At 36.0% G+C, this 13,006-nt stretch overlaps 3 protein-coding genes across 5 annotated transcripts in view; 2 read left to right on the top strand and 1 right to left on the bottom strand.

Annotated features, from left to right (window-relative positions):
* LOC134817623 (BUB3-interacting and GLEBS motif-containing protein ZNF207-like) overlaps window positions 1–13,006 on the top strand; it is a 79,756-nt gene that overhangs the window by 56,471 nt on the left and 10,279 nt on the right. For all 3 annotated transcript variants that reach the window (XM_063826860.1, XM_063826859.1, XM_063826861.1), the window contains exons 2-4: window positions 8,160–8,336; window positions 9,038–9,173; window positions 9,834–9,932. In XM_063826860.1, the coding sequence (XP_063682930.1) occupies window positions 8,169–8,336; window positions 9,038–9,173; window positions 9,834–9,932 (403 nt within the window). In that variant the 5' untranslated portion in view covers window positions 8,160–8,168. The remainder of the gene's footprint in view (window positions 1–8,159; window positions 8,337–9,037; window positions 9,174–9,833; window positions 9,933–13,006) is intronic.
* LOC134817494 (uncharacterized) lies at window positions 7,315–7,650 on the top strand. Its single transcript, XM_063826636.1, has one exon. The coding sequence runs from the start codon at window positions 7,315–7,317 to the stop codon at window positions 7,648–7,650; it is 336 nt and encodes a 111-aa protein (XP_063682706.1).
* Window positions 10,630–12,264, bottom strand: LOC134816812 (potassium voltage-gated channel subfamily A member 7-like). The gene is made up of 2 exons (XM_063825805.1): window positions 11,807–12,264; window positions 10,630–11,626 (listed from the first exon to the last, which is right to left on the bottom strand). The coding sequence occupies exons 1-2, from the start codon at window positions 12,262–12,264 to the stop codon at window positions 10,630–10,632; spliced, it is 1,455 nt and encodes a 484-aa protein (XP_063681875.1).

The following is a 13,006-nucleotide window of genomic DNA, read 5'->3' as shown; positions in this document are numbered from 1 at the left end:
AGAAGGTTCAAAACAGTTGATTAGACACTTGGTTATTAGTAATATTTTAAGGGGGCTCGGGGGCGCAGCCCCCGGAAAATTTTAACTGGATTATATGCTAAACCAATAGGATATCAATACAGAAGGTTCAAAACAGTTGATTAGACACTTGGTTATTAGTAATATTTTAAGAGGGCAGGGGGCGCAGCATCCGGAAAATTTTTAACTGGATTATATGATAGACCAATAGGATATCAATAGAGAAGGTTCAAAGTAGTTGATTAGACACTCAGTAATATTTTGGATTCAAAACATTGGACAAATTAAAGTTAAAGATGGCACGAATTTTAAGTCATTTAGAGAGGAAAAATTTCCTCTCGATACCCAATGATTGAACTGCTCTTTGCGGACTGCAATTGTCAGTCGCTAACCAAGAAATTTCCTCTCAGATGCCAAAAATTTCCTCATTCTTCCCAAATTTCCTCCCAGATATCTGGTGGGTTTGCCAACTTTGTGGATATGGGCCAACTTTATATGGAAGGTAAGCATATATTACACATTTTCTATGATTATCAGCTCAATATCTACCTAACTGTGGATTCTGTGTTCAAATAATCGCAAAAAATGAACAAAATCGCCCATATCTCAAATTGACTTCGCTCAAAACAATAGAACTCAATAGGGTTTCAATATTTTCACATGAAATTTTCAGAATCAACGTAGAATTGTCTCATGACCTTAAGTTTTGGGACAGAATTTTGAGGTAGGCCTTTAAAAATATTTGGCGGCCAAAAATGTCTGATTTACAGTCATTGAGGTGCACATTGTATTGATACAGATAAAAACAGCCCCCCTCAATCATATCTAGGGACACTCCTTCAATCTTATTTAAGTATTTAGTTAAGATCCCTACTAAATGAGTGCATGAAAGCTTTTTAACTAGTAAAATTAAAGATTTTACTCATTACGGGTATATGGCCCCCAGAATATAGGTTTTTTTTTTTAAATAGCGACCAAGATTCTGCATTTTCTCTGTCACCCTGAGCATTAAGGAATGTGGGGTAGTGATGAGATACAGTTAAAGAACATATGCTGAAGAGATGGCATCATCAAAATGTATGAAGGTGGAGTATTTGAGGACGATTTTTGCATACCTATATTCTGGGGGCCGTAGTTTTTGATTTTTTGCTATTAAGTATACTCTAAACCATTTCAATTTAGTATCTGGAGCCATTGGCATCATCAATACAGTATCAGCAACATATTCTGACTGCATATAACTGTCTGTGACAATTTTAGAACAACTTAGGAACAGATGTTTGGACCTATATTCTGGGGGCCCTGTTAAAAAATGGTATTTTTACAGGTGAAAAAAAAGTACACTTAAAAACCTAATAATTATTTTCAACTACCCAAGAAACATTTAAAGGGTTATTATGTACATATTTACAGCCTTAAACATGCTTAGAAGTAGTTTTAACACCTGTTTCTAAGTGCTAAAAAAACGACCTATATTCTGGGGGTCATATACCCGTATATGAACCCCATTGTAAACGTAAATCCCCAAATAGAAAAATACACTTTTCAATTAATAATAACAATAAATTGAAATTTAATAACACCGCTTTCAAGATAAAACTTATACTCAGCAATGTTTAAACTAGTCATCCCAGAAAATAACATGAATACTAAGTTATTAAACCTGAAAATGGGACAGGGATCATTGGGACAGTATGACTTTGCAATTTTATTCGGGATTTAATTTATTCATACTCCCCAGTGGAGTAAAGATTTATTAAAAAATCAGTAAAAACTGTAAAATTTCGATGCTTGAAATTTCGATTTCAAAACCTGAAAATGAGACAGAGATTTGGACAGTATAATTTTGCAATTTTTATTCGGGATTTCGATTAATTTTTCTTTGTGTTATATTATATATATTAGAGGAAACGTTATTTTTAAGAAGCGAACATTTTGCAAACATTTTTTGGAGATAGGCTGCAGCCATTTATGTTTTCAGGGTCTGTAGTAAGGTTTAAGTGCAGTGCTCATTGATTAATCTTTTTTCGCCTTAATCCCAATTACTTTTTTAATACATTATATTAAAGCATAAATTACCTGGGGACCTCAGCTAGGCTATTAAACGGACACGACCATTTGGTGAGCAAAGACTAGGTGTGGACTTTTACAAAAAAGAACACTCTAAGCCCTTGTTTAAGAATCAGAAATTGTTAACTGTTCACAACTTGTATAAGTACACTTGTCTCTTAGAACTATTCAAAATTAATAAGTTAGAGGAACCATTATCACTGTACTCATCATTTAACAGGTCACCACGACGAGAGGATTATTTCATCACATCACAACCATCCTCACAATTCATCTACCAATCATCCTACATGTGGAACAGCTGTCGACAAACATCAAGTAAGATAAGTTTTAATACTCCGACAAACGGGTTTAAGAATACATTGAAAATTGCTTTACAAGAATCGCAATTCAAGCATGATACACTTGATTGGTGTGAGCTTAATTTTGCCACAAATGAGCTCAAGTTTTGATTAATGTGAGTTACTAAAATAACCACTTATCTTTCCTCATACATGCAACCACTACTGCACTCCAACTAAACACATTATTTACCACAGTCCACACACCATACTCCACAGATGATATATATATATATATATACACACAAACACACTAGTACCGAACAATTGCACTGTAAAACATGCTCACGATACACTCAAAATTGGAAATATTCAACGGCTCGTGTATGAAACTTAGCGATTTACACTCAGTGTACACCCAGTGTTAACCAGTATTACACACTAGTAAATTCTACGTAACACGCGAAAACAATAATTCTGTACCGTTTTCATTGTCACATCCCACGTCGACGGGATTAAACGCGCGCGCGCGTAACAACTTAATGCTAACTCAGCGACTAAACACACAACGACTTTGACAATAGTTCAATAGTTCAAGGGGGCTATATTTATGAGTCGCATTTGAACTTGATTTCTCTTGGAGAATTTCTCTTTACACTCTTAACTTGCAAACAAATTGAAGCAGCAGACTTTAGGCTAGAAACTTTATTGAATAGAAATAATCATTCCACGTAACTACGTCTTCTTCAGTTCTGTAATAAAATTGTTAAACATGTGTAAAATTAACGAAGGAAAGAAATTTAAAATAACATTAAAACAAAAACAGAGAAATAAAATTTACGAAATATGACCCAAAAAATGTAATTAATTGCAAAAAATTCAAAACAACAAAAAATATACGACAAGAAGAAATGACTTTGACAATTGACAGACGATTAAACAATTGTGAGTTATGACGGACTTAACTGTATGGGTCAACTACTGAAACTGTATTGTTTACTATCTTATTCATTATACTGGACATGAGATGACGAAGTATCTTAAGCAGCACTTTATACCCCCACTTAGAACTTGATTAGTCACGAACAATAGAATCATAAAAAACCAATACAATGAAACATCTTGATCAATAAATGCCTAGCAGCACCAGACAGCAGCCGTGTACCTTTTTCGACTCCGTGGAGTCCCTGATGGACTTTTGTTTACTTTTGTTAATAATCGGACCAACCTTTCTTTCTCGAAACATGTATCCTATTGTATTTCATTATAGTATTAAGATGTGAAGATATACTAGATATTACAACGAGGTATACCAAATTGGCCCTTGATATTAACTATAACCGTGTTGATGGTTTTAAATTTTGTATGTTGTAAGTATCTTAGTTTGTGAAGCGTTTACTCCTCCCCCTCAGCAAGACAGTTAGATTTAATTGTAGATTAATGATAATAATTTAATTGTAGATTAATGATAATAATTGTCAAATGACGTTATATATTATATAACAGTTATAAATGTTCACTAGTTGTAGAGCGATTTCAAGAGTAGTGGTCCACAGGGGTCCGAAAAAGCCGTACAGGCACTTGGGTCCTTATCCTTGTCATTAATCTCAATTGGATTCGGTTTACACTAAACATGAACATTTAGACGTACACATTGACACGATATTTATTAGAAAGCAAAAAGTATAAAATAATACGTGCGTGCGCGGCTTGAGCCGCGCCGCATAAGAACGGATGCGTGCAGGGGCTGGAGTACGCTTGTATGTAGATTAATGAAATGTTGCATTGTAAATATTTAGAATTGACGATATATTATGATCTAATAGTAAATTTTTTGACATACGTTGCATGCCACTTTTCGCGCGCGAAGTGCGCGCCTCCGAAGGATTGGATACGAAACATGTATCAATAAATTTTACAAAGCTGGCTTTGGATTTAGGTAAGATTATAATTTATTTTTAAAAAAACCACGGATTGTTTTAAATTTATTTCTATTTGTCGTATAATCATAAACAATTTAATCCTGTTTTCAAGAATGCGCGGCTTTGGCGGGCAGTTATTGATTTATACATTAAATTGAATTTTGAATAGAAATGTGAATATATTAAAATTTAAAACTTTCAAAACGGAGGCTTATAAATATTATTATATTATGATTGTAAAATAAAGGATAAAATTTAAAATTTGTTCATGTTTCACTATTATGTTCATAAACATAAAAATTAAGCGGAATGACAGGCTGAGCGCGGCCCAGTGAAGCATAAACTTAATTGTAAACGAATACATAAAATTTAAAATTTTCCTAGTATCCTAATTTATCACTTTCTTCTCTCACCAATGTGAGGATTGCCGTGCATTGGGATTGGCGTGCCAGATAAACAATAAATTTATTTTTGTTTTTTCCTTATGATTTTAAAAAGTGTTCAATATCTTTTATTTTACGCGCACTTCGTTTTTGATTCTTTGATGACATGTTGATGTGAAAATTTTTTTAGTAAATGCAACAGATAGTATCACATTAAATATATTTGATAGTAGTAAGAACAAACATTACCCTAAAATGAAATTATAAATTTTGGTGCTCCGCGCATATTCTTGCGTATTTTTATTGTATTTTAAAATCGAGCGCTAATAACCAATTGTTCACCTTTTGCCAATATGTACACGCTGCTCCGTTGTCTAATGTGGTGATGTTTAACGATGTTTCCATGTCACAAGAATTTTCATTGTCTTGAATTATATTTAGTGAATTAGAACTAGTGAAACAAATTTTTTTTAAAAAGTGAAACAAATTTAAAATTTTATCCTTTATTTTACAATCAAAATATAATAATATTTATAAGCCTCCGTTTTGAAAGTTTTAAATTTTAATATATTCACATTTCTATTTAAAATTCAATTTAATGTATAAGTCAATAACTGGCCGCCAAAGCCGCGCATTCTTTGTTCTTGAAAACAGGATTAAATTGTTTATGATTATACGACAAATAGAAATAAATTTAAACTATCAGTGTTTTTTTTTAATGAATTGTAATCTTACCTAAATCCAAAGCCAGCTTTGTAAAATTTACTATTATATCATAATATATCATCAATTCTCAATATTTACAATGCAACATTTCATTAATCTACATACAAGCGTACTCCAGCCCCTGCACGCATCCGTTCTTATGCGGCACGGCTCAAGCCGCGCACGCACGTATTATTTTATACTTTTTGCTTTCTAATAAATATCGTGTCAATGTGTACGACAGAGACCTGGATGTCCGTATCCAGAAGGCTAATGGCGCCTTTCATCAGCTCTGGAACATTTGGAATAGCAGAACTATAAAGACTCCAACCAAGATCAGGATCTATAGGGCTGCTGTCCTCACCATCTTGTTGTATGGAGCTGAAGTCTGGAACACCACCAAAAAGCAGATGAAACGCTTCGAGGTTTTCCATCAAACCTCCTTGAGAAGGATCCTTAGGATTAAATGGTTCTTTCATGTGACCAACGACGAAGTTCTTAGGAGGGCTGGCATCAAGTCAGTTGAGACTTTCATCAGTGCTGCCAGGCTACGTTGGTATGGACATGTAGTTAGAATGCCAGACTCTAGACTACCGAGGTTTCTGTTAAACTGGAAGCCAAATTATGGAAAGAGGTCAAGGGGCAGACCCCGTAAGAACTGGAAGTCCTGCGTACTCGAAGATGCTGCTAAGTTTACAGGTGTTGAAAACATCGACAACGACACAACAGAAGCTTTGGCTACCAATCGAGTACAGTGGAGACATATGTTACGCCGCCAACGCGATGTGTGTGATGCAGGCCACTCCAACGACTAGGAGGAGACCTTACCATGTAACATGTATGTAACAATGTGTACGTCTAAATGTTCATGTTTAGTGTAAACCGAATCCAATTGAGATTAGTGACAAGGATAAGGACCCAAGTGCCTGTACTATATCTAGTCAACTAAAATCTTTGTTTTACTTGCTACAAGCGGCGGGATTTCTCAACATCACCTTCCCTAATCGTATTTACTTGCTATTATTGAATTGCTGTTTCATGACAGTAGTAAGATTACAAACTGTTAGTCAGAATCGTAAAATGTAAGTTGGTAGATTTTTTATCACACTGTCGAAACTACTGAATTGTCGACTGTTATCGGTTTTTATCATGTAATCTTCGACAAATGGACATCCACCTGAAATGGAGCTAGCTAAATCCTCAGTTTTAGTTTCTAAATAGCTGAATCGTGGAATTCTCTCCCTCTTGATGTCCGTAACGTCGATAATATTGTGTCTTTTAAGAGTCAGTTAAAGAACTATTTGTATGATCAGTTACAGCCTGGTTAGGCTATTGTTAGTGGTTACGTCTTCTTGTGTAATTTTTTCGAATGTCCATTTATTGTTTTATGGTTTTAACCAGGTGGTTTTCATCGGTGTGTCAATGAAATCAATCTTATTGGATGTACACTATTACCATTTTTCTTTGTCGTTCAATCTGATATTATCTCATTAACCTTATTTAGTATTTTTTGATTACATGAGATGTTTTGTTTTTAACTTTCTGCTCCGATGACCAGAGAAAGTTTTTTGAGGGGAGTTGCTCAGACCTGGGCACCGTATTGTGTATAATGTTTAGTTATATTGTATAAAATATGTTTGTCGCATAGTAGCGGGTAGTAAATACTGTGTTTCGTTTTGATTCGTTTCGTGTTGCTTCAATGGATAGAGGGCTAACTCCGAAGCTCCAAATTAATTTGTATCATGAAATATTTTCAAAATCATCGTTTCCGTCAGGATATGGAATATGGATGGACCAGTTCCCATTAAGTCAATTAATGCAATCCCAGGCCCATCCCATTCTTGACTAGGATGTATTTCCAATCCCTGTCGACCATTGACTACTACCATAGAGATTTAGTAATATCATCTATTATCTTAGCAGTAAATAACCACAATGGTCACGAAGGTTGAAGACAATGCCACACTGGACAACCTCATCAACAGTTCTCCTGAAAAGCTTATTGTTGTTGATTTCTTTGCAACTTGGTGTGGCCCATGTGTAAGAATTGCTCCTAAATTGGAGGAGATGTCAAAGAGTGAAGATTATAAGGATAGTGTCTTATTCCTCAAAGTAGATGTTGACGCAGCAAATGAAATATCCGAGAAGTTTAAAATCCAAGCAATGCCAACTTTCATCCTGTTTAAAGACGGCCAAAAAGTGGATGAAATGATGGGTGCGAATGAAGCTAAACTTAAAGCTTTTATTAACAAATATCTGGGCAACAACTGATATTCTGTAGTAAAACTATTTGTACATATTTATTGTTGAGTACTCAGCTGTGGGATTATAGTGTAAAGTATCAATGTTTGTATCTGGTTGTTCTTAGTATTTGTCGTATTTGATTGCATTCCCTGATAAACTCCCAGGAGATGTTTTTTCTGTTCTTTATGTTTCAATCTTGGGTATTGTACTACTATAACGTCAGCTTTCTTACCTCTTTTCATAGACGAATTTTTGTGGTTTTTAATGATTAATTTATCTTCGAAACAAACTTTTCTGTACATTTAATTTTTGGTGAAACTGATTATATTTATTTTAAGATAATGTATTAATCAACCTTAATTTGCAGACTTTTATTTAATTGAAACTTGGTAGGCTTTGGAGCTGACATATCCATATTACTGCATTGAAGTACAATTAGAATTACATGATGTTGAGTGAGTGGCGAGTGGCAATAATTGTAACTTAAAATTAGTCATGCTCATAAATAAACATTCACCCCAGTAGCTTATAATTAGCTAAAGAAAATGGGTAGAAAGAAGAAGAAGCCTCTGAAGCCGTGGTGCTGGTACTGTAACCGTGAGTTTGAAGACGAAAAGATTCTGGTGCAGCACCAGAAGGCGCGGCACTTCAAGTGTCACGTGTGTCACAAAAAGTTGTACACAGCCCCAGGTCTTGTTATCCATTGCATGCAGGTAAGATTGCGTGTCTGGCGAGACATTTTGTTGAGGAGAACTCTTGCGCGAGAGGTGTGGAAACTTTGTTGTATAATTTAGCCCACTGTTTGTAAGAATTTACTATCTATAAGTAGGAAAATGACACATTAAATAGGAGTTGAAAATGAAGCTTGACTAAAGTAGATTTAAGCTGCTATAACTTTAGTGTCGACAGTGTTGGTTCAGTGTTTACATCACAACTAGCTATATCTCTCTGTTTAACTTTAATCTGATTATGCAACAACGTACTCACTTATTACATGTATAAGATTTAACTGTATAAACTCATTGTGATCAGTATTTCAAACCACCAAGTCTCCCTGATTAGAACAGATTCACAGTCTACTATCTGCCTGTATATTAACTGATTAGAACAGATTCACAGTCTACTATCTGCCTGTATATTAACTGATTAGAACAGATTGCACAGTCTACTATCTGCCTGTATATTAACTGATTAGAACAGATTCACAGTCTACTATCTGCCTGTATATTAACTGATTAGAACAGATTCACAGTCTACTATCTGCCTGTATATTAACTGATTAGAACAGATTGCACAGTCTACTATCTGCCTGTATATTAACTGATTAGAACAGCACTTCACAGTCTACTATCTGCCTGTATATTAACTGATTAGAACAGATTGCACAGTCTACTATCTGCCTGTATATTACCAGGTTCACAAGGAAACAGTAAGCTCAGTACCTAACTCCCTCTCTCATCGTAACAACTGTGAGATTGAGATATACGGGACGGAAGGGATCCCTCCGGAGGACGTGTCAGTGCACGAGAAGGAGGTCCGGGATAGAGAAAGTGAGTTTCTGTGCAACGCAACTAAATACTGTGTTTTACACTGTTACTGTTACAGTTACTGTTACTATTACAGTTACTGTTACTATTACAGTTACTGTTACTGTTACTGTTACTGTTACTGTTACTGTTACTGTTGCTGTTACTGTTACAGTTACTGTTTCAGTTACAGTTACTGTTACTGTTACTGTTACAGTTACTGTTTCAGTTACTGTTACTGTTACAGTTACTGTTACTGTGCAGTTACTGTTACTGTGCAGTTACTGTTACTGTGCAGTTACTGTTACTGTGCAGTTACAGTTACTGTTACAGTTACTGTTACTGTTACTGTTACAGTTGTTGTTACAGTTACTGTTGCAGTTACTGTTACTGTTACTGTTACAGTTGTTGTTACAGTTACTGTTGCAGTTACTGTTACTGTTACTGTGATCAAAATTCAGACACTTCTTCATAATATCTTATTTTTCTTAATTTGAAACAGTTTTACTGTGCAGTGCAGTGGTAGAAGAGCTATGGATGTCTTTGCTTAGTAGTACCTCACCATTTAAGCTACTACTAATTAACCCGTTTACTCTGCCTGGCAGGGTTATTTACCTGAGGGAGGCATTAAACTCTCCCAGCCCAGCCACTTGTCAACCACTAACTTATAACTGTTTTCTTCAGAGGGTGAAGGGAAAGAAGGAGAGGGAGCAGAGGGAGGGGGACAGCAGCCAGCCATGCCCGGCATGATGCCTGGCATGATGTTCCCCGGCATGAACCCAGGTATGTGTGGTATGTGTGGTATGTGAGGTATGTGTGGTATGTGTGGTATGTGTCCACATTTCACATTTTATTAAATCAAAGTTTTTCAGGACGATTTCGTCTAAAAATGCTTTAGATACGAGTGCGATTGTTCAATAAAACACATATTTATATAATAATTGATCCAATTCATTTAAACCAAACAAGTTATATTGTGAGTACACACTACACAATGGCACAATAACGCCTGAATAGTTTAAAAGTTAAATTATTTGAAATCACCAATGTTATAAAGTAAAGCAGTCCTGAAGTACAGGGTTGAAGTTCGTTAAATGTTACATATATCATCTCCCAACTAATTTAACGTTTCAAATTACAATAATATTTATTAATAATTATTAGGGGAGGGGAGCAATTATTAATTGACAAGGTACATCAAACTAAAACATGAATCCTTTATCATCGCTGTAAATAAGGGCAGGAACCGAGAGTGTATACCATCGCTGTAAATGATCACTTTATTGAGTGTATACCATCGCTGTAAATGATCACTTTATTGAGTGTATACCATCGCTGTAAATTATCACTTTATTGAATGAATATCATCACTGTAAATCGCTGTAAGTATTAGAAAAATAAACCTCGGCAATCTGGTGTTAACAAGAGTTCAAAGGCAGAGTTTATCACCTGTATTCCACAGTTTGAAACACATACTCTATCAACACACCGTGCAGTTCCCAATCCGAACGCATTTGCACGTGCAACACTTATTCCTCTGTGCTCTCCTATTCAAGCGCTTTTCTCTCCAATCAGTCTCTTTCGGCACCCCCATTTCCTTCTTCATTTTCTCATAGCACTCCCCAAACTTAGTGACTATTATTGTCATGGGAACCGCCATGAAGACAGTAGAAGCGAAGATGATGATAGCTCCGAGTAGTTTACCGAGCAGAGTATTAGGAACCATGTCTCCGTAACCAAGTGTTGACATGGTAACCACACTCCACCAGCAGGAGGAGAGGATGGAGAGGAAGGCTGTGTTCTCCACTGAGTTCTCACAGAAGTACATGAGGGACCCTGAGAAAAACACACCCATTGCCCAGAAAATAAACAACATAGCCAACTCGTTCAAACACTCGTACAGTATCATGCCTATCACTAAGAGCCGCCGGGACCGCTTGATCACCTTAAGGACCCGAGCAACACGTGCAATACGGAACAGCTGGAATATCTTGAACTTGAGAGCGTCTATACCCACAGACTCCATCATACCGTCTATATAGAAGGGGATTATAGCTATCAGATCGAACCAGTTAGTGAGTTGCTTGAAGAAGTGTAGTTTACAAGGGGCCACTAGGAACCTAGCTAGCAGATCTATAGAGAAGAAACCTACACTCACAATGTTTATAACCTCACAAACAAGTTCTATCTGCTCATGGTCCTCGTACTCCCCAGCAGAGAATACATCCTGTCTTGTGTCCAGGATAAAGTGAGCCATGGAGAACAGAATGAGACACACGTCCGTTATCATCCACGCTTTAGCGCCTCTGGAGGAAGCGGGGTCGTTTAGAAAGTTGTTCAGTCTGTTTCCTAAACCATCTCTCCTACCAGAACTGTCAGTGTCTTCAGTTTCGTAGTCTTCCTCGGATGAGCTGGACTCGTTGTAGATCAGTCCAAAGAACATGTACTCCTCGTTTAGCAGCTTCTCACCGAGGTAACTGGTAATACTACAGTTCAATAAAATATGATAAAGTAATGTATAGCTAGGCTTAAGTAAAAGTCTGAAAGAATATAGAAAACAAAATAGTTAACTGCTTGAAAGCTAAATAATAAACTGTGGAAGAGTATAAAAGTCAACGTGAATAAAACTGTTCCGATGCAACCAAGGAAATACTTACTTGGGTGTTCGCAGCTTCCCCCCATTCTGGTAGTATTCCAGAACCAACTCAAACGCTTGTCTGTTTCTGTCGAAGAAGTAGTGACCAGTCTCCTGATCCAAGTAACGCTCTCTTTCTGACGAGGCTAGCAGAGAATCAGGATTCATAAACAGTTGGGAGTTCAATATTTCATATACCTTCCCGCTGATATCAACTGTTATTGAAGTGTCGTCAACCTTATCCACTAGTTTAGAAAGAGCGTTCTCTATCTGGTTACCACTAAATGTCTGGTTACCCTGGTTACCACTAAATGTCTGGTTACCCTGGTTACCACCAAACTCCCCTGGAGTTTCGTTATGAGATCTTGTTAAGAGTCCTTTTAGATTGAGGGGACTGTTCAGAGTGTCTGTGGTAGGGTAGAGTGAGCCTGCTTTTAGAAAGAGAGAAGCAGGATTAGTAGGTTTAGTAGGTTCTGTCATTGTACAGAGGGTTGAGGGAGTCAGGAGAAGGTTAGAGGGAGTCAGTCTTCTGCTATATCTTCTGCTATACCTGTGTACTGTAGTCAGTTTAGTGTACGTGTTCACTTCACCTTTCTGAATGTTACTTATACTGACGTTAATATATTCAGTGTAAATGTAACAATAAAATCAAATTATAGGTTTATTGTTTAATTATGCTGATCGAACGAGCAACACGTTGTAAATAATTAAAACTTAAAGCGTTTTCTAAAACTAACTGTGTTAAAATGAGCCAAATAGGAAAACTGTGGCAATGCAAATCAGTTAGACTAAAACAAGGAGAATCAACAGTAAATGTGTGAAACGGTTCTGAAGCAGTCGTTTAGTGCAGTAGTTGCAATAAACCTACTAATTGGATAATAACAATACTGTAAAACTAACGCTAGTAAATATTAGGCACTAGTTTATATACAGTTGCAGTATAGATATAACAAAGCTTTGTTAACTTTGTAGGGATAATGAATATTTGGACAAAACGGAGATTGAGAGATTGAGAGGTGTGACCAGTCAGCAACTTTTGTAAACAATAAAATTAGAATGATTTAAACTATAATATATAAGGTTCTTTTCTTTTCAGCTATGATTTAAACTATAAGGTTCTGTTATTTTCAGCAATGATTTAAACTATAAGGTTCTGTTATTTTCAGCAATGATTTAAACTATAAGGTTCTGTTATTTTCAGCAATGATTTAAACTATAAGGT

The sequence above is a fragment of the Bolinopsis microptera genome, chromosome 6 (assembly GCF_026151205.1).
Source record: "Bolinopsis microptera isolate Bmic1 chromosome 6, MBARI_Bmic_1.0, whole genome shotgun sequence".
Taxonomy (NCBI): Eukaryota; Metazoa; Ctenophora; class Tentaculata; order Lobata; family Bolinopsidae; genus Bolinopsis; species Bolinopsis microptera.
Note: the sequence above shows the minus strand (reverse complement) of the source record. Positions and strands in the feature narration are given on the sequence as shown.